The sequence below is a fragment of the Laetiporus sulphureus genome (genome assembly GCF_001632365.1).
Source record: "Laetiporus sulphureus 93-53 unplaced genomic scaffold LAESUscaffold_19, whole genome shotgun sequence".
NCBI lineage: Eukaryota > Fungi > Basidiomycota > Agaricomycetes > Polyporales > Laetiporaceae > Laetiporus > Laetiporus sulphureus.
Window position 1 is genome coordinate 36,658 of NW_024468528.1, and position 20,955 is coordinate 57,612.

The following is a 20,955-nucleotide window of genomic DNA, read 5'->3' on the forward strand; positions in this document are numbered from 1 at the left end:
TTTGTTCTGTGAACTTGTGTCATCACTGACATGGTCGCTGGCATGATCACTGGTGTGGTTGTTCATGTGGTTGCTTGCACAATCACTGGTGAATGTTATCTCTCAGTTTCTGAGTGGGACCTGTGCAGTCTGTTTCATGCTGATGTGCTGACTTCACTCCTCATATGTAGTTACAGTACCCCTTCATTGTTCAATATTCAACTTCTATGTAATTGTAACCCATCACCACCTCTCTGACATGCACATTCGTATATTCTACCCTATTGTACTTGTACCCCATTATTTACATTACACTGCTATGACATGTGTGTTCACAATTAAAATCCATTTGCTACTCTCCCTATCCTCACTGCACAAAATTGTAGATTATGCAAAGTAGAATATGATGGCAATTTGTACATTTCACATGCATTATGAGCAAAAGTCACGCAGATGTCACATTTTTGCTGATCTGCTTTCAATCTGCATACTACTCACTGGATACAACTAGATCACACATGACAGCGTCCCCATATGCCATGGCCGGCTGCTTTGTTATGAAGTCCGAAAGGTGGATTAGGAACATCTATGTTAATTATCTCAGGTAAGTTCCAGATAATGTGTATATAGCAATAAATAGCACACCAGTGGTGCAAATCTGGTGGCGGACGTGCATAACGCACATAGTCACCTCACTCTCGATGCTTTCCTCATGAACTAGTAGTCTTCTCGTGGATGCGACAATGTCTTCAGTGCGTTAAAGGTAGCTACAGTTTTATGCTAATTTTCTTATTGTCATAGGTTGTGTTGCACTACTTCTGTTCATGTTGCAGCAAGAATCATGATGGCTATTGTTTACAACAAAAATGGACAGCCGTATGGCACAGACAGCATGATGAGGCTGAACACTGTCAACGATTGAAATTGGAGTCCTCTCACATTTCCTCAGTGGCTGCACCTGTGCCTGGGACTTTGCTGGACTTACTTGATACTGGTATCACTGACTCATATCAGGACTCCTCAGCTGCTCTGCTAAATGTCTCTGTGTGACCCATAACTCAAGGAAAGGGTCATCTGGTCTCTCTGCTGCTTATATTGATGATTCTCTTGAGTTGACAGTCTCTATGCTAATGACTCTGGCTATGGCAATTCTAGTGATACTAATACACAGGACTCAGATAGTGCTCAGCCATTTCTCGTGCCTCAATCCTCTGCTAACCCTGGCTCTTCTGATGGACTTGACCCTGTTTGCATGCAAGAGCTCCATGAAGGCTATGACTATCCTGTGCATGCTGAACTAGCTGAGATGGCAGAGCTTGCATCTGCATTCCATGAACATCAGGCTGTTTGACTAGCTTATCTCCATGCAGTTCTGGGCAACATATCTGGTGAAACTACCATGATCACAGCTCAGAATCAGCTTCAGGATGAATTAGATATTATCTGACTATGCAGCTGTCTTCCCACCTATCCAAAATCTGCAACAACTATTGTTGCTGCAAAGTGACGGCTCGGACTAGCCGTTGATAATTACATCGAATGGTGTCCTATATGTATTATCTGCTATAAGTACTATTCTCTAGATGACATCAAAAAATGGATTCGCTGCAGTGTTTGATGCCACACTGTAAAGGAATCATTTATCGCATTAAGCGATATGCTGAAGGCACTACCACGACCACTGATAAGCATGTACTGGTCAAGATTCAACCATATGCATCTATCATCAAGGCAGTTCAATATTTTCTTATGCATCCTGACTTTGTCTTGAACCTACAGCTGCCATCCAATGATACTGAAACCTGCACTCTGGCTTCTAATGAGCTTATGCATGATTTCCATGATGGCAAAGCTTGGAGCTCCCTCACACTCAGAAGAAAGTGAGTTGTACATGCTGATGGCAGTGTATCTAACATCGAGTGCTCTGCTGGCACATCTCGTACACTCTGACAGGCCCTCGTCAACCTCAGCATAATATTGAACATTGACTGGTGCATTGACTATGTATATATCTGTACTTCATCGTTTGATTCATTCATGTTAGGTTTGGTATCACAGATAATTGCCCGCATTCTGCTGGCAGTGTGTACATATCCTTCACTGGGTTACATCACTCAGTCCACTACCTGCAGCAGTTTGTCCATCTTGTAACCAACATTTCTGGACTGAAGGAGCCAAGTCTTGAGCAGTTAAACCATGCTCTTGAGCCTGTTGTGCAAGAAATGCAGATTCTCTATGCCAGTGATTTCATACATTTTAAAATGTCACTCAAATTTACTTTGCTAATTCATCATACAGGTATGAAGATGCAAATGTATGGCCACGAGATTTCACCACAACTCCATGGAGGGTTCGAGATGCACAAAAGCGATATTCCTGCTTGTCACAAGGTCACCAGAGCCACGGGTCATTCACATAAAATGCACCCTTGCAACATATGTCACATTATCCAAGATGAGATTAACACAGAAACTGGTTACAACATACAAAGTGCATAAGATATAGCATGAATTTGTTCTCACTAAGACATTTTTAGAGTTCAAGCTGCACAATGACCGGAAGCAGCTAAAATGGGCCTTCACATCAAAGCCACTGATATCTGCGGCTGCACGGAAGAAGATGGTTGATGAACATTGGGTTCCCATTAGGATCACCATCATCATCGGACATAGCATTGATGGCAGAGAGCCTGCATCTTCTGAAGGGTCTGGGTGCATCTCGGTGTATGCCAGCTGATCAATATTGGTAGACAGTGAATGCTGAATCATATTTCTTGTCTGCATACAGTGACACAGAATGCTTGTGAATGTGCACCTGTAATCTCTTCATTGCATGATGCATGCTATGTGAGTGATTATTAATGGTTTATCTCAGACTGATTTACTGACTGATAGGACACGAGAATTCATCACTGCCTGAAGTTTCTTCACTTGCACCTCAGCTCTGAGCTCTTCCTTCTCATGCTTGTCATCATCTTCAACCAGTGCTATAAAGGTATATTCCTTCACATTCTTCTCTTGCACCATGATCTGACATGCCATATATTTAAACTTGTCTCTGATCTTGCCTTTGAGATGGGGATCAAGCACAGATGCCAAGGCATCCTTAGCATGTGGAATCTGTGCTACACCAGTTGCTCTAATGGACTCAACAACTGTCTGTAAGCCATCTTTGTTGACATGATCATCAAAGCTGTGTTTTCACTGAAAGTGAAGTAATGGCTGTTCGTTGCTTCCTTTTGGCCATGCATCATTCTCGCGTCTGATTCCATGTGGATATGGTGGTAAATGCTTCACATCAATCTTGTAAACACCCATGAGCAGCGCAAACATGTCTTTAATGATGTCCTGCTCATCTTCGTAAGTACCTTCAGGCACTCTGTTGTATTGAACTAGACTTATGTGAATGCCTTTCATAAGCACAGCTTTCTTACTTGCTACCACGGAGGCCTCTTGCTCAGCACCATCCTCACCTTCCTCACCTTTCTCCCCAATTACTTCTCCAGCCGCATTCCTTTCCATAGCTATGCCAGCCTCACCCTCATCCTCAACATTCAGCATCTGTTCCATGAATTTCACATGCTGATTCAGGACTTGGACCTCTCCAAGAAAAAGCTTATTTTGTGCATGAAGCACTTGTAACCGCTTGTCAGTATTGCTCCTGTATGTCACAAAGTCACTCTTCAGCTCTTCTAATGCTTCTATTGCTGCCTTTGGCTGATTCAGGCATTGCTAGATCATATTCGGCTGAGCCATTGCAGATGACATGGGGGGAGATGAGGAAAATTCACAGTTTATTCAGTTTTCACTACATCTGATGTGTGTATGTATTTCACGCTGATATATTGCTGTCTCCTTCATGCTATAATGGCATTGTGCATGCTCAGAGAGTACAAATTTGAGCGTAGATCCACGATATGGAATATATCAGCTGCAGCTGCCTGTCTATTTTGATAATTACATAATCAATTATTATGAGGTTATCTGAGAAATGATGTCGGGGCACTCCATAGATTTCATGCATTACAAAACCTGTGCAGAATGATCATGTAATCTGCTTGTATTCAGTTTGTATTGTTACCATTCACATTGAATTACATTTTGCATGAAATATGCATGTGTTCTGAGTATAATGTGTGCGAAACATTCTCATTACCACCGCATTGCCACTTTTCATTATCTGCAATTTCGTGCAGTGCCTGCAATGTGCTTCTGTGTTGCTGTCTCTTTCATGCACACATTCATGTATTCAACCCTTTTATACATGTATTTGATCATGTCTCTGTCACACCCTGTTCATGCATTCACAATTAAAGCTGCTTGATGCTGTTCCTCTGCTGCAACTGTTATTTGAACTCAGTGCTCATCGCCAACTTACTCAAGTATACTGTCACATTTTGGTGACACAGTGATGAGCATGGCAGTGAAATAGGTGAGAAAGCACCCAGCCTGAGGCTAAATGGTATGCATACATATCTGCATGTATATAGAGCATGGTGCATGGTGTGTGTATCCTGCCATTTTGTCTTCCTCTAATGAGACTGAGGTGGTAATCTGACAAATGCTGGGGGTGTCAGTCTGTGAATCATGACATATACTATCCTCAAATGTCAGCACAAAGCATAAGTTTGCAAAACAGATTTACGACCATCTGGCTTGCCAGCATATATTTCAAAATATGCAGTAGTATCTAGAGCTTCACTGAATGAGGCATGCAGATTTTCAAATTAGATGTTCTCAACCTGTCATTGATCATTTGCGACAGTTATTTCTACTAAAACATATTATAAATATATTATACTGCAGACATAAAGGCATTTATTCCCATTGCGAGTGCTCTGAAAATATGTTCTAAAGTGTGACCTATGCAATGCTATGCCCTAATTAGGCAACTTTGCATTCTAAAAAGGCAGCTAATTACAATTTAGTGTCATTAAATAACAAAAATGAAACTGTCGCAAATGCTTTCATGTCTGCGGTGTTAGTGTCATATGTCACAACAGCGAACCCTATGACATACACTGCAAAAAAATCACTGTTTCATGGAGTGAAAATGCATGAGATAGTCACTCAAAAATGTCACAATTCTGACACCCTTCTTGCACATTGGAAAGGCACATGAAAGGTTCACCTTTCCTAGACATTCACCTCCTGCATGACATTAACTTCAGTGGCTCCTGAAATTCCTATAAAATGCTACACACTTGGCAGCACTTCCCAAGGATGGAAAGGATACCATTTCAAATTCTAAAATGCTGAGAAAACTCACTTAAATTTTCTGACACTGCAAAGGAAGCATCAATTCTTGCTCCAGAAAAGGTATTAAAATTTAAATGAATAATTCAGCCTTTCTGATCAAGTGAACAATGTTGGAAAAAGACTTGAAAAAGGCCCATTTTGTATCTTTTCTGGACATTAATTTGCATTAGACTGATTTTATTGATGTAGAAAATGATAGGATGCTGCCTCAGGGGAAAGTGAAAGAAAATCTACAGATTTCCATACCTTTCTCACTATAGGAATTGGTACTTCCTGTGCAGTGTCAGGAAATTGAAATGAGTTTTTGAGCATTTTCAGAATTTGGAATGGTATTCTTTCCACCCTTGAGAAGTGCTGCTAAGTTTTAAGCATTTTGTAGGAATTCCAGGAGCCACTGAAGTTTATGTCATGCAGGAGGTGAATGTCTAGGAAAGGTGAACCTTTCATGTGCCTTTCCAATGTGCAAGAAGGGTGTCAGAATTTTGGCATTTTCGAGCGACTATCTCATGCATTTCACACTCCGTGAATCAGTGATATTTTCGAATGAGTGAAAAACTGCAGATTTCCTTTGATTTTTCCCTGCTATGACATCCTATCATTTTTTGAGTTAATATAGGCAGCTTGGCATGAATTATGCCCAGGAAAGGTGCGAAATGAGCTCTTTCCAATCCTTTCCCAAAAATTATTCACTTGACATGGAAGGCTAGATTATTGAATTCAATTCTAGAGTCTTTCCTGCAAATAGAATCGGTACTTTCTTTGAGGTGTGATTCATATCATGTTTACTAAGCATTGGCAATGGTGAAAAACTAGCTCATGTCAGTAGCCCAATAACATTCTGTTATTTGGAAATAATATTCAGGTATTTGGAAGTGTGCCGAACTCTGCCGAATCAAACCTTGGTGCTTGAAGCTTGAGCGCTTACTTGTGGGGATCGTACACGTACCTTACCGACACTGCTCTCGACATCGACATCCCTCACTACACTCACAACTTCATTTTGCTTTGCGGCTTTCATTTGAAGGAGTGCGCAAGCGCATCCCCCGTTTCTTACTTTGGACATGTAACTATCTCCCCTTGTCTTATAAATGCTTCGCTCATAATCGCAGGGTCTCGGTCAAGGTCAACTCTCCGGAGATCTCAGCAGCCACTCTGCACATTGCGCTGCCGTGGTATCTGCATCTTTACACGGTCCCCAGTCTATGTTTATACCCTCTCCTCGCATATGCCTACTATGTTAAGTACGAACAATGGATTCAAAGCGAAGAATGGACCTTCCTTGCGTGTGTAAGCGTCGGCGTTACACACGCACTTAGCTTCTTGTTCACCAGATGGAGTACTCGTGCGAAGGCATGGATCACAACTCGCAAGGTTCGTCGCACTTGTCGCAGTGGTTTGAGCGTTCTAATTTCTCTATCCACAGGCGAGTTCCTTGCAGAGAGCGGACTGCATTCGTCTAATACCGGCTCCCCATCGTGGTCACGGAGAGATAGTCAAGATTGTGAAGAAAAACCCTACGGACGTTAAGACATACACCTTCAGCTATCAGCGGGACACGTATGTCCTCGAGTCGGACTCCCCCGTTGTATTCTCTCGCCTGCCGTATCCTTCCTCCAGCCATCCCCCGCTCTCGAACTACAAGTCGGCGCAGCCGCTGAAATCCTCTGACGTGTTGGATCTTCTATCTCTCTATGGCAAGAACGAGTTTGATATTCCCATCCCGTCCTTTTCTATGTTGTTCATGGAACATGCAACGGCTCCCTTTTTCGTGTTTCAAGTGTTCTGTGTTGCGCTGTGGTGTCTGGACGAGTACTGGTATTACAGCCTTTTCACTCTGTTTATGCTGGTGGTATTCGAATGCACGGTCGTTTGGCAGGTACGTCATGGCATGTATGTGCATTGCAACATGCGCTGAGACACAGTTTTAGCGACTGAGGACATTGACGGAATTCCGAACAATGTCTGTGGCTCCATACCCAATTTCCTGCATGCGGGATGACAAATGGGTGACGATACAGAGTGATGAGTTGCTGCCGGGTGACATCGTCTCCGTAGGTGAGCGTGGTTTCTCCTCGGTCGCCACCGGGCGTTCCATTGAGTCATTACAGTCAGACATCAGACAGAGACGAACATACCAGCGGACATCCTGCTAATCCGCGGCACGTGTATCGTCAACGAAGCCATGCTTTCGGGGGAGTCTACGCCTCTCCTGAAGGAGTCCGTCGCATTGCTTGATGACGGCGAACGACTTGACGTGGATGCTTCGCACAAGAACCATGTACTCTTCAGTGGAACCAAACTGTTGCAAGCTGATGGCGGTCAGCAATTTTCATCTGTAGTCGTCCTGATCACTGAACGTCGTTGTGTAGGAGAGACTCCTGATGGGGGTTGCCTTGGGGTCGTCTTGCGCACTGGCTTCGGCACCGCGCAAGGCCAGTTGGTACGCACAATGATTTTCTCCACGGAGCGTGTCTCCGCGAACAACTTTGAGTCGTTCCTCTTCATCGGGTTTTTGTTGATCTTCGCCATTGCGGCCAGCTGGTATGTCTGGGTGAAGGGTAAGTACGCATCAATCCTAGCTGGTGTCTCATTAACGCAACGCATCCCGCAGGCATTGAACGGGAGTTGAAGAAGTCGAAGTTGCTGCTCGATTGTGTTCTCATCATCACAAGTGTCGTACCTCCCGAGTTGCCAATGGAGTTGTCACTCGCTGTCAATGCTTCTCTGGTATCACTGTCGAAATTCGGTATGTCTCAACCGTCCGCTTTATTGCTTTTGAAGACGCTCACGTGACCAGCCATCTTCTGCACGGAGCCATTCCGTATTCCTTATGCAGGTCGTGTAGATGTCTGCTGCTTCGACAAGACCGGAACGATCACGGCGGAGAACCTTGTGCTCGAGGGTATTGTCGGCGTTGAGTGCGTTACATGAGACGTCTCACAGAGATTTGGCTCCCTGACCTTCATCTCAGCTCATCAGATCGAACTAAGTTAGTGGAGGTGAAGAGCATCCGCAAAGAGACAAAGTTTGCCTTGGCTGCTGCGCATGCGCTCGTTAAACTGGATGATGGCACCATTGCTGGTGATCCCATGGAAACGGCAACTTTGGATGCGCTCAACTGGCAGCTCAGCAGAGGTAAGCCCGAAAGATCACCCTTCCAGCTCAGTCTGACCATCATGTTTGGTAGGAGACATCGTCTCCAGTGCTGAGCCGGGTGATAGGAGCTCTCTTACCATTCGTCGGCGCTTTCAATTCTCCTCTGCGCTCAAGCGAATGTCAACCGTCTCCAGCGTGAATGGTGGTAAGACGTTCATGGCCGCTAAGGGTGCACCAGAAACCATCAGGAGCATGCTCTCCACTGTGCCGGAGTTCTACGATGACACATACAAGTGGTATACGCGCCGCGGAAGCCGCGTTTTGGCACTTGGGTACAAGGAGCTGGAGTCAATGTCACAGGACAAGGTTCGTGCTCGTGATCTTTCCTATAATCATTCTTTAACAAAATCCTCTACCTGTGTTGATTGCAGATCAACAAATTAACGCGTGGTCAAGTCGAGAGTACCCTGACTTTCGCTGGTTTCCTGGTGTTTCACTGTCCGCTGAAGGCCGATGCAGTCGAGACGCTCAAAATGCTCATTGACTCATCGCACAGAGTATGCATAAATGACTCTCGCTCGCTTCATTCGTTGACTGATGATGCTTCCTTTCCTCTAACCAGTGCATCATGATCACCGGAGATAACCCGCTGACTGCTGCGCATGTCGCTCGCGACGTGGAAATTGTCGACCGTGACGTCCTCATTCTTGATTTGAAGGAAAATCCGGAACATGATGCTGGTAATCTACAAGGTTTCACACAATTCACTATATTTGACACAAAACGTACAGATCTTGTCTGGCGCACAGTTGATGAGACGACGATCATTCCGATCAACGCTTCTGAGCCTCTCGATACGTCTCTCTTTGAGCGGTACGACATATGCGTCACGGGAGCTGCGCTGAGGCTTTTCGAGAATCATCCGGGCTGGACCGACCTCATACAGAATACCTGGGTCTATGCCAGAGTATCGCCTTCTCAGAAGGAAACCATTCTGACCTCTTTCAAATCGCTTGGGTACACCACCTTGATGGCGGGTGATGGAACGAACGACGTCGGGGCGTTGAAGCAAGCACATATCGGTGTTGCCCTCCTTGACGGTACTCCCGAGGATCTGCAGAAGATCGCCGAGCATCAGAAGATAGAGCGTATCAAGAAGGTGTACGAGAGTCAGCTGAAGATCTCATCGCGTTTCGGACAGCCTCCACCCCCCGTCCCGGCCGCGATTGCTCATTTGTACCCTGACGTTGTCGAAGCTCAGAAGCAGGTTGTCACCGACTTTCAAAGCGCGAGGAAGCGGAATCCGATGGAGAAGGTTCGTTCTACCTTGATTAGTCTCGTCAGTATCGCTAACATAAGGTACGACTAGTTTGATCTGGCGAGTATCACTGACAAGCTTGCAGCCATGGAAGATGAGGAAGAAGTGCCCAAAATCAAGCTGGGGGATGCGTCCTGTGCTGCTCCCTTCACTTCAAAACTTTCCAATGTATCCGCTAGTGAGTGCTCATGCGCGGTTTCCACGATCGCTGCTGATCAGATTTCTTGCTAGTCGCGCACATTATTCGACAAGGGCGCTGCACCCTTGTCGCCACCATTCAGATGTACAAGATCCTCGCCCTCAACTGTCTTATCACTGCGTACAGCCTTAGCGTGCAATATCTAGACGGAATCAAATTTGGAGATTATCAGGTTACGATTACAGGCATGCTAATGTCCGTATGCTTCCTATGTATCTCCCGTGCGAAGGTGCGCTCCCGAAGTCCTTCATTCTACCCACCGTGCCTCAATGAGCCCTTCACAGCCAGTAGAGAAATTGTCAAGGGAACGGCCTTTAGGAAACATCTTTAATCTATACGTTCTTTTGTCGGTCCTCCTTCAGTTCGCATTGCACATCGCAGCGCTGGTATATATCACTCAGCTATGTCGTCAATATGAAGAGTGCGTCTTCTTGTGTTAACCTCCGCGTGCATTGACTCTTTACCTCCGATCGAATAGGCCAGGACCCATTGATCTCGAGGCCAAGTTTGAACCGAACCTCTTGAACACTGCGATCTACCTGTTGAGCTTGTCTCAGCAAGTCTCCACCTTTGCAATCAATTATCAGGTATGCATGCACTCGTCGAATTAGCCAATGCTGCTTATTTCTTCGTGTTTTAGGGCCGGCCGTTCAGAGAGAGTATCCGAGAGAATCCCGCTCTCTACTGGGGGTTAGTTGGAGCCAGCGCGGTTGCATTCTCCGGGGCGACCGACTTTGTGCCCGAGCTGAATCGTTGGCTGCAGATTGTCGAGATGAGCGGAGCGGCGAGTTGTTCTTTTCAGAGGTTGTGTTCGATCGCTTACACTGTGTGCGCAGTTTGAGTTCAGGTTGGCGACCACAATGATCATCGACTTTGCCGGCTGCTGGCTAATCGAGGCGGTGTGCAAGTACTTGTTTGCTGACATCCAACCGAAAGCGATGATCACTCGAGGGAGAGAACGCCGCGATGCCAGGAGGAAAAAAGAGGAGCGCCAGCAGAAGGCCGAAGAAGCTGAGAAAAAGACTCAGTAGAGATTGTCAGCTTCGCCCTCAATGTACTCTGACTACACTAGAGTGTTAGACTATGGCTTGCGAGTGACTTGTCGTGGCATTCACACAATGGACTGATCATGAACTCGGTATACTACAGTCATCTCAAAACATGGTTTTCTGGCATTATGAAAAGTGAACTCGGCATTCGAACCTCATGAGGTGAGATCTCATTTTGATCCCACTTAGTTCACGTTGTACTGCGGGATGTATTATCAGTACCACTCCATGCAGCTGGAAGGATTGTCGTGCCTGCACCAATATCGAGAGAGCTCACTCAGTAATTCTATCGTTCAATTTGAGGTAGAGCCGCTCTCGCTTTCCGTTGACAGGGTCAACAAACTTTCAAGACAAGCCAGTGAGTAGACTAATCACACGCGCAAGTAGGTTTGCCTGTTGATGATGTCGAACAGCTTTTTAGGCCGTGTGCGGACGTGAAGAAATGCTCATCCCTGATACATCTAGGCATACCAGGTGCACTGACTAACGAGGTAAAGGACGTCCAGGACAGCAAGGCTGCTCGCGGTGTCGGTGGAGGCCGTGACGGGCTGCACGCAATTGTTGCATTAGTGCCACTCACACCACGAGCCTTTGGCATGCACCAGGCCATCTGGCGGATACGCTCTCCAAGGATGAAGTGCTGGCCAGTCTCGGTTATGTTGCCGGCGCCCCTGGCGTCGAAGGCTGCGGCGGGATAGTTGACGCCGTGCCGAGGTGGAGAGAGGATGTCGTTTACGTCAATGTTCATTGCGTGTGAGCACTGAGTACTGAGCGTTAGGGAAGGGGTTGAACGTTGACGAAGTTGAACCTGGGCAACGCGGAGCTATAAGCACGAAATCTGCGAAAGATGCACGAAACTTCTCTCCAACAGCGCGGGCAAAACATCGGACTTCAAGCCCTTCTTGCCTATTGTGCTCACATTCTAGTAGCTCGCGGACTTGGTATAATCTTCCTCTCCAGACATTCTTCCCCGCTTCTCCGTCGCTTGCCGTCATCGACATACTCAGCGTTCGTCGACGTCGACCGTCTGTGAGGTGCTTCCGCTAGCATCAGATTCAGAATGCAGCTTATTAAAGGCCTCTTCGATAAGATTTTCTAGCCATATATGGGGAAACCATCACCGGCCTTCGCGTATGTGGGCTACGGAAATGTTTCAACTAGTGTCTTTATCGCGGGGGCCATGGCCGAGGATGTTTTGGACGACTTCGATACTAATTGCGCGGTGGGGACGCAGTCCGGACCTGGTGCAACTTGCAGTAGACCATAGCGAGCGTGCTGGATTCGACGGACCTTGACCTTTCATCGAAGACAAAGTACGGCGGGGCCGCTAGTTGTATTGTACAAAATGTATATATATCTGACAGCCGTGTCATGAATCCGATACAACCTTGATCTCTAGTGTTACAGCAATGACAGGGACAGGATGCTGAGGTACAATCAAGCATTTACTCTATTCAATGGACGATGTACTGCAGAACTTCATCAGTCTCCTCAGCGTAACGATTGGGGAGGCCTGCACACCTGCACCGTCATCGAGACGGGCCACTCAGTGACCTTGCCCTCGGTGTCCAGGTAGAAGTGTTCTTGCCTTCCGTCCATGCTATCGGAAAGTCTGAGGTGAAAATCAGTTCATACATGCTACTGATGAGCAGATATGTTCTGACTGACTGGTTGAGAATGCCCTTCACACCAGGTACACGTCGCAACCCGTCCAAGGCGAAAATTGCACGAAGGACCTCGGCGGCAGTCTGCATGAAGCAAGTCACGACGACAATTTGGAGAGATCTATGGAGTGAGATTACTTTGACGAAGAATATAGGCTTGACAAGCCTACAATAGGCAACGGAGATGTAAGCTCTCGGTGCTGACAGCAACCAATCGATAATCACCCTTGCTTGTTTAGCAGCAATGCGCTGTGAGAGATGCCATTCGACTTGGGCACGCCATTCTATGATAATGAATTGTTTGGATCAGAACCACGGTCATAGCGCGCATGTATGCCATTCACATACCGTCTGATCAGAACCTGAAAGCAGACACGCGTCAATCGAAGCACCACAGATTAGCCACACCCATTCAAACACTCACCCAAAGCTCGGAAGATCCCCTCCTCCACCTGCGCCTCACCCTCCTTCCCAGCCGCCAACCATCTCACCAACTCCTCTCTCTCCCCTTCTTCCAAGAAATAATCCACCACATGCGCAAGCGCACGCGAATACGGTGCCGCGCTCGCCACGATCTCCACAAACACGCCTGCAGCGAGAGCGTCATAGCCCGCATGCTTTCCCGAGGCGCGCAGGGCTGTGAGGAACTTGCGGTCGTGCTCGTAATGGTCTGCGGCCCGACCAGGTGTGCCGAGCGGCTGTGAGTGCACCTTTGATTAACATCCAGGTCAGCATTGATGTGAACGTGCTCACTGAGCCGCTTTCAAACTGTGAGAGGTGGAATTTGACGACATCCGTCACCACTTGCGCTATCTTGAGATATTTCTCGCGCAGCTCAAATTCCTCCGATGTGTTGATATCCGGGGATAAGTAGCTGCGTAAATGCCATTGACCACAACGTCAACCGGGGTCAAATTCCGCCTCACCTTGCAACGTCCGCAAACATGTGCACTAGTTCCTGCTCGCCGAAGAAGCCCTGTGGGTTCGCCTCTGTCTTCATTGGTATTCCGGTCTACGCACACATCGATATCTGAGCGTTTGCTATAACAACGCATGGAGGCGCGCGGACTCACTGCATATTTCGCGATCCAATACACCGGGATAAGATTGACGACGTCCTTTACGACATTCACATAGCGCATCGCTAGGTTAGCATGCACGACCGATTTGGCCACGATCAGACTCCGCGTGATCTTGCCAAATGACGCTGCGTGACGCTCCAGTGCGCCTGGCTCGTATAGCGCCTTGTGGACCTATAAATCCCACCGTCAGTGGCCCACATTTGTTTGCACGATTCACAAGCTTACCGACTGCCGATCCGGCAGCACTCCCAGGATTCGCTGCGCCATCTTTTCCACTCCCAACTCCTTCCGGATCCCATTCGTCAGGCTTTCCTGCCGCGTCCACAAATACTGATCAACCGGGCTCCCTGGCCATTTCGTCACATATTCCTTCATCCTCTTCGGCACCATGAATGGGAAGAGCGTGTATGCAGAGCTCGCAGAATAGCATGCGGGGAGCGTGCGTATGAGTAGCCTGGACAAGATCCCGCCACACGAGCCGTCAAGTCCATTGACCTGAACGTCCTGGAAGCCCCACGTCGTCAGGTTGAACGCTGCTTTCTGTAAGTCATCGGGCACGTTGAGCTACGGCAGAGACTCACGCGTCAAATCGACGGTGAGGAATCGGTCCCCGCGCGTGAGGCACACCGCATCCGCGAGGATCGCGCGAGACATCGTGAACCCGGGGCACAGGCCCGCGCCAGGCATCGGCACCTTGGTCTCCTCCGCCTGCATGCCGACCTTTCACACACGCGTCAAAACATCAGCTACCTAAGTAGTCAATATGTTGCACCCACATAGAGTTCCAAGTTGTCGATATTGTGGTACAGCTTCTCTGCTGCCATCTATTCCACCGATGCATCAGCAATGGTCCATTACTCTCCTACACCCGATGGGACTTACATAAACCTTTGGATCGGGGTTCCACTCCTTAAAGGATCTGTACGCTGTCCGCGCAGAGTTAACATCGACACATTGACCTCTTTCAGAGGGTCGAAAACGTACGCCGCAAGCCCATGAAGCTTCGAAACTCGTTAAGCGAGCACGTTCCCCAGCTGCGCGCCTGAAGGATGCCGAGGATCTCGACGACGCGTAACGCTTCAGGGATCCCGCGTGCTCTGAACGCGCCCGCTGGAGCCTCCGTCGCGCTCTGTAAGATGTGGGCGAGATCCGCTGTGTGTACAGTGCAACAGCTATCAGAGTTATCCCGGCTCGAAAAAGAGACGATGAAGATCTCACCATCATTGTATCGTCCGCTCGCGTCGCGCTGAAGTCTGTAGATCCAGGATGATAAATGCAATGTGATTTGGACCAGCAACCGCGGACGATGAATACTACGCAGTCACTCACCCGCTAAATGTCCACTCGCGCAGATCCGTCGGAAGCCTCTCGCGATACTCCCGCACCGCCTTCCAAAAGTCCTCCACCGTAATCTAGATGCATGATTCGTGGTCGGCTATGTTCCCCCTCACCACAGCTGGACAGGATGGCATGAATAACGGGCGCTCTCACCTGATCGAAATCCATTCCTGGGAACATCTGGTGAAACAGGTCATCCGTCCAGTCCCTGTCCTCCTTCGAGATCGCCATGTGCCAACGATACATGAGATTAAACTCGATCGACACAACGTTCCCGTCTCCGCGCGGTATCCACTCGTGGGTCGGCTCGCGCATCGCCTGCCCCGCTCCAACGTCAGAACAGTTGCACGCAATTCGAGGGACAGCACGCGTACCTGGAGCGGATCCAGCCGCCAGGTCAACCCGTCCCGAGTCAGGCCAAGGATCGCGCCTACGTAGTCGCCCAGGATCACCTAGCGAACATCAGCTCGGGCTCACTTTTGAAAAACGGCGCTCGTGCATTTACCTGCATAAAAAACGCAGTGTTCACAAGTCGCGCGCGTTGGAAGATTTCATCGTCCTGTGCCGCGCGTCCCTTTTCGTCGAGCGTGGCGGGATCGGCATACGTGCGGAATTCATTGATTGCGCGGATGCGCTCTGCGACATACTATGGGAACTAGTTAAGGCGGAAGCGGAGGAGATACTGAATGAGCACTCGCATTGTGGTTACGGCAAAAGAGCACGAGCAACGCTCCGGTAGAGGGGGGCATGAGCAGCAGGCGAGCGTCAGCGAACACATCCTCCCACAGGCGTCCCGTGCCATCCTTGCCTGTAGCGCAGCCATTAACAACATCTCGCGACACATTTTGCAATAATAAGACCGCGGCACTCACGGCGGACGCTGTCAACCTGCTCCTGATTGCTGCCGTAAAGCGGGCTGAGATCAAGGTAGCTGCTCGCGTCGTTAATCGTCCAGTCGCGCGGATTCGTGTGGAAGATGCTGTGGATGATGAGGTTCGCGAATGAGAAGAATAAGCTCGAGAGCCCTCCTGCGACCTTCGTCAGCTTTGGCTCATGTGCAAGATCAAATGCGGCGCACCCGGGTGCTCTACAAAACCGTCGCGTCTCAACAGCATATTGAAAACGAGCTCGGGTTCAGGGAGATGATGCTGCGGGATTGGAGTCGTACCCGGCACCGAGCGCACATAAGGCGAGCCCGCCATGCCGAGAGTCGGCATGAGCACATTGTAATTGCTACCGTCGGCGGTGCGGTACGCGTAGTTGACGAACTCGATTGGGGAAGGCACGACGGAAGGAATAGCAAGAAAGTTCACGGGCGGACTCTGGAGGTCCTTGAACACTTCCGAGAGAAATAAATCAGTTGACCAACGAGAAAGAGAGGGGAGTGGCACGCACAAATGTTGATGACATCAAGCTGAAGATTGCGGGCAATAGCAAAGTTGTCGGGGGAGCGGGCGATGAAGATGAGGAGTCTTTCAAGCTATGGACAAAAAAGCACAGCATCATCAGTTTTCGCTTGTATGGACGACAAGAATGAGTCGACTGACGAAATAGAGCCGGTCGTCGATGCCCGGGCCATGGCCGAGGATGTTTTGAGCGACATTTAATATTGCGCGCTGCACGAGATGGTTGTTTCAGCGCAGGCAACCACTCGTTCACGATGCGCACGCACGATATCCGCGAGAGAGAAGAACCTGAATCTCATGAGATTCTGTACAACGTCTCTGACGCTACGAGTGAGGGAGCGATCGGCGGAACGAACTCCGTACGGATCGAAAGGAGCATTGACACCGACGATGTAGTCATCAGTGTCCTTACGGGGGCTGAGGATGGCGTTCGTCTTCATTCTGTGGGATGAGCAACTAGAGCGATGGATGGCGATGCGAACGCGACGGGGATTTATAATGCGGATGGGCCATGTGGAAGGAAGCCTCAGGAGATAATCGATGGGTGCATGGCGGAAGGTGAAGGGGTGCAGATAATGCTGCCGCGAGGTATGGTGCAGGAAACCTCGAGGCTGCCTTCACTTCGTTCGTCTGCACATTATCTCACTGAGGTCACCCCAACACTTCTGAATGAGACGGGCCGATAAGCCGAGGTGAATGCTCCCCAAACCCCTACATGAGCTGCGTATTCTAGGCCACTCAAAGTCACTTACCTCTGGGGACGCGTCGACGGGGCGCCGTACGTGTGATGCACCGGTCGACTTCTGCATGCTATTGTGACGGCAGCGCAGTTCTCATATTGATATCAATGATGGCCATAGCGTCACGCACAAGTGTGATTGTCAGCCATGTGTCCCTCTCAATGGATAATTAAAGAGTTTGCGGCGTGAACTGCATCCACAAACAAGAACTGACCTTTGTAATGTGCACGACCGATTTGGCCACGATCAGCTTCCACGCTATCTCGCCCATCGACGCTGCGTCATGCTCTAGTGGGCCTGGCTCGTATAGCGCCTTGTGGACCTACGATCCAACCGTCAATGGCCCACATCGTTTCCATTGCTTATGCAGCTCGCCACTTACTGTTCAGATACCACTGGGGGCATGCGAACGCGTATATTGCCAAGTACATCTGTAAAAGGGGTGTTCATAGGCCAGATCCTTGATTTTTCCTTGCAGGAGCATGGGAATTTGTCACTTTGTGTGAAGACGGGAAGTATTCTTTGAGAATATGTTAGCTCTTCAGCTCGACCTTCGAAATCAACTGCTTTGAAATGTGACAAAGTAATTGATTTCAATACGAAGGCTGACGGAAAAGAGCGCACATTTCAACAGCTGAAGATAGATGGCAAAACGGCTTGGGACGTAGCCATGTATTCGTAAACCCGTCATCAATACGATCTTGGAGCTTACGCTATATTAGACATTTGCAACTTCGAGCCTACATAGCAAGGAAGCTACCCGCAGCATTGATATTCTGTCGAAATGTCAAGCACAGCAGCATAACTGGCATATAGACTTACACAAATGTTCGAGAATGTGCCCGAAAGTTCAATAAAGCTGAATAGATTGAACGGACATCCGTACAAAAGCCTTTCTTTCCTCCTGGCCCGCCAACAATGGTGTCACTCGTTGTGCTGGGATCGATATCAACGAGAACACAATGGCCTCGAGAGAAAGAGTAGGTTTGACTTGAATTGCCCGGATTGATCACGGTGGTACCTACTCCATCGCTAAGGCCAGCCTGCAAGAGGGAGGGCCAATCGTCACCAATACGTCTTGACCCATTACTGATATAACCATCAGTAATCCCAACTTTGACATTGATCAAGATCGTATTGGTCGCCACAGAGACAATATGCCTCGTCCTTTCTGGCATGGTTAGATATAGGCTCATATAGCCGCGTCGACCCAAGTATATTTCCAGGACCGATTGAGCAGCCATGTAGGATCAAGAGCCATACTCTCAAACGGCTGGGAGAGCGCCAGCCAGAGGAGGAGGTTGTGGAACGCGCCCGTGTTGGTGAGTCACGAGTGGTAGCGTTATGTTTTCCAAACTCAGCGAGGTGACGGTGGGATGGACGGAGGGGGAGGCAGAAGAAGATAAACAGATATGGCGGAGGGGGAGGCAGAAGAAGAAGAGACATGAGTGCAATGAAATAGGTCGGGATCACGACCGTGAGGAATAGGCCGTCGGAGGCGGGGGAAGAGCGCTCCCTGCGCGAATTTGAGCCAAAATATCGACATCGAAGAGGGTTCGAGATGAGAAGATGCGCATATACTCAGATAGAGATCATGCCAGTGCTAGGAGCGGGTGGAAAGAGAGACATACAACGCCGCGGAGAGCACGTTCCAGGCTGCATGCATGAGGTATGCGAGGAGAAGAGCGAAGAGAGGAGTGGGGCGTGCGAGAAGGGCACAGCGAAGCCGCTGAGGAGCATTGACAAAACGAAAATAGCATAGACAGTACCCGAAAACATATAAATTACAGAAGGAGAGCTGTGTGTACAGCGTATTGAACTTTTTTCAAGGAAGCGAACGCAACGAATAGGCAAAAGGACACTTAGCACTCACGATCGCCTGGTTGGGTATCTGCGCATCCTGCATCGCCATCCAACGCTTTCCTCTTTCCGAGCCTTCCCTCGCTTTCAACCTCGTTTCCGTGTTCGTCTTCTCTACCACAACACACCCGAACTTCACAATCATTCAATCCACCAGCCATATAGTACTCACCAGCCATCCCCAGCATCAAATGCACACTGCCTACATTGCAGGGCCATATCAGCACCATCTTCACGAGCCTACTTCGCTTTCATGAAAGAATGGAAACAAATCACGCGCGCAGGGCGATCAGCGAGGTAAGGCGGTAAGCATGAGGCGAAGAAGGAGCGATCAGTGGCTCGACGCGACGCGTCGCGGGTGGGTCACCGTCACGCGCACGCGCGACTCGTCACGCTGTAGCCCGCCGCCACCAGGCACCCGCGCCACATCAGCGCATCGCATCACCGTCCCCATCCTCATCACCGCCGTCCACGTTCATCGTCCCGCCCTCCTCACCACCTCGATCCACTCGCACATACCCGCCCATACGAGCATCCAACAACGCCGCCGCCATGAAGATCTTCGCGCTCTCCATCTTCCTCGCCCCGTCCTCACAGTCCTCCACCGTTCTCACCTCCGCGACGGACCTCTCCTCCTTCTCCTTCTACCAGCGCCCCTCCGTCGGCGAGTTCATGCAGTTCTTCGCCAAGACCATCGTCGAGCGCACACCTTCCGGGCAACGGCAGAGCGTGCAGGAGAACCAATATACCGCGCACGTGTACAATCGCGGAGGCGCAGAGCAGTTGGCTGGTGCGGCTCCTCTATCTTTAATCTAAAATAACGCTAAGATGGACGTGTGCTGGGCAGCGGTGATCGTCACCGACTCTGAATACCCCGTCCGACCGGCGTTCTCCCTGCTCACGAAGCTCCTAGAGGACTTTGTGGCGAAGGTGCCCGCGACGACGTACAGCACCCCAGCGGCGATCAGCTTTCCGGAGATCAACACGTATCTGCAGAAGTATCAGGATCCGCGGCAGGCGGATGCGATCATGCGGGTGCAGCAGGAACTCGACGAGACGAAGATTATTCTAGTGAGTGGTCGTTGCTAGGTTCCTCGTTCTTGACGCTGACGCACGCTTAGCACAAGACGATCGAATCGGTGCTCGCGCGGGGGGAGAAGATCAACGACCTGGTGGACCGGTCGAACGCGTTGAGCACGCAGAGCAAGATGTTTTACAAGACGGCGAAGAAGGTGCGTGTCCGCGCGCGTCATCGTGGTCTTCTTCACGCTGATGGAGCCACAGCAAAACTCGTGCTGCGTGCTGATGTGAGCGCTCGATGTTGGGAGGGCGCCCGAGTGCGCTGGTAGACATCGGGGTGATGCGCGCCGTGATGGTGTCGGTGCTGATGCGGGTCGCGAGTGTTTCGGGACCGCTTTGTACGTGGCAGGACGTGGAGGTTGGTTGGATTGGATACCCGGGCTGTGGAGGGTGAGTGCGCAGGCTGACTACGACGGTCATGGCTCGCATAGATACATTGTGGGATGCTCGGAGGTACGGATGAGGGCAGGGTACGAGCTCTGATGTATTTCGAGGAACGGCAATGGACATACCAGGAACAGCCGAGATCATCAGACGAGAAGCAATGACGGCATTGCGGTGCGTTGGACGCCGAGCGCAGAGGCGGTGGTGATGGGCGCCGAGGTGGGCGCTCCGAGTCCGGGCTGCGATTTGAGTTTGAAGGTCGGCGCCGTGCTTGGTCTGCGGTTTAATGAAACTTTACGGAGATGTGACACTGGGTGGATGAATTGCTGCAAGTCAGGGACGTGGGCGATCGCTCGGAGCAGAATGCTGATGTGTCTATTTGGACAGTTCCTATTGGACCTCAAAGTGACATTAACCATCTCGATCGCATATTCAGGGAAGATGTCCGACCGTACAGCAAGCCACACTGCCTTTCACTCATGACGCCCATCTCCCCCGCCTC

The 20,955-nt window shown here is 49.4% G+C and overlaps 5 protein-coding genes across 5 annotated transcripts; 2 read left to right on the forward strand and 3 right to left on the reverse strand.

Annotated features, from left to right (window-relative positions):
- Positions 1–1,752: 1,752 nt before the first annotated feature.
- On the reverse strand, positions 1,753–4,002 carry LAESUDRAFT_714063 (uncharacterized protein; the record flags this gene model as incomplete). The annotated part of the gene is made up of 8 exons (XM_040907039.1): positions 1,753–1,979; positions 2,106–2,212; positions 2,258–2,355; positions 2,502–2,711; positions 2,765–2,821; positions 2,868–3,137; positions 3,276–3,710; positions 3,940–4,002. 8 exons carry the CDS (start codon positions 4,000–4,002, stop codon positions 1,753–1,755), a joined length of 1,467 nt encoding a protein of 488 aa, XP_040764334.1.
- Positions 4,003–6,165: 2,163 nt separating this feature from the next.
- LAESUDRAFT_725687 (endoplasmic reticulum Ca-transporting P-type ATPase) lies at positions 6,166–11,025 on the forward strand. Its single transcript, XM_040908869.1, has 19 exons — positions 6,166–6,300; positions 6,347–6,608; positions 6,661–7,113; positions 7,166–7,292; positions 7,346–7,555; positions 7,607–7,795; positions 7,849–7,983; positions 8,035–8,155; positions 8,209–8,372; positions 8,425–8,699; positions 8,765–8,890; positions 8,956–9,073; positions 9,125–9,648; positions 9,703–9,829; positions 9,883–10,079; positions 10,135–10,271; positions 10,329–10,437; positions 10,491–10,634; positions 10,687–11,025. Coding segments are annotated over exons 1-19 (3,615 nt in total). The 5' UTR covers positions 6,166–6,298; the 3' UTR covers positions 10,882–11,025.
- Positions 11,026–12,289: 1,264 nt separating this feature from the next.
- Positions 12,290–17,196, reverse strand: LAESUDRAFT_812590 (heme peroxidase). The gene is made up of 27 exons (XM_040914420.1): positions 17,142–17,196; positions 16,656–17,088; positions 16,531–16,599; positions 16,379–16,463; positions 16,062–16,322; positions 15,856–16,011; positions 15,682–15,791; positions 15,489–15,629; positions 15,358–15,435; positions 15,137–15,301; positions 14,975–15,057; positions 14,864–14,898; positions 14,630–14,797; positions 14,528–14,571; positions 14,422–14,469; positions 14,227–14,365; positions 13,871–14,178; positions 13,637–13,816; positions 13,490–13,575; positions 13,317–13,437; positions 12,988–13,261; positions 12,912–12,925; positions 12,789–12,847; positions 12,702–12,729; positions 12,568–12,647; positions 12,421–12,511; positions 12,290–12,368 (listed from the first exon to the last, which is right to left on the reverse strand). The coding sequence occupies exons 2-27, from the start codon at positions 16,827–16,829 to the stop codon at positions 12,354–12,356; spliced, it is 3,012 nt and encodes a 1,003-aa protein (XP_040764336.1). The 5' UTR covers positions 16,830–17,088; positions 17,142–17,196; the 3' UTR covers positions 12,290–12,353.
- Positions 17,197–17,613: 417 nt separating this feature from the next.
- Positions 17,614–18,578, reverse strand: LAESUDRAFT_144971 (uncharacterized protein). Its single transcript, XM_040901332.1, has 4 exons — positions 17,952–18,578; positions 17,890–17,905; positions 17,754–17,829; positions 17,614–17,649 (listed from the first exon to the last, which is right to left on the reverse strand). Coding segments are annotated over exons 1-4 (516 nt in total). The 5' UTR covers positions 18,374–18,578; the 3' UTR covers positions 17,614–17,647.
- Positions 18,579–19,541: 963 nt separating this feature from the next.
- Positions 19,542–20,300, forward strand: LAESUDRAFT_759113 (snare protein YKT6; the record flags this gene model as incomplete). The annotated part of the gene is made up of 4 exons (XM_040912548.1): positions 19,542–19,779; positions 19,837–20,060; positions 20,111–20,221; positions 20,274–20,300. 4 exons carry the CDS (start codon positions 19,542–19,544, stop codon positions 20,298–20,300), a joined length of 600 nt encoding a protein of 199 aa, XP_040764338.1.
- Positions 20,301–20,955: the final 655 nt, after the last annotated feature.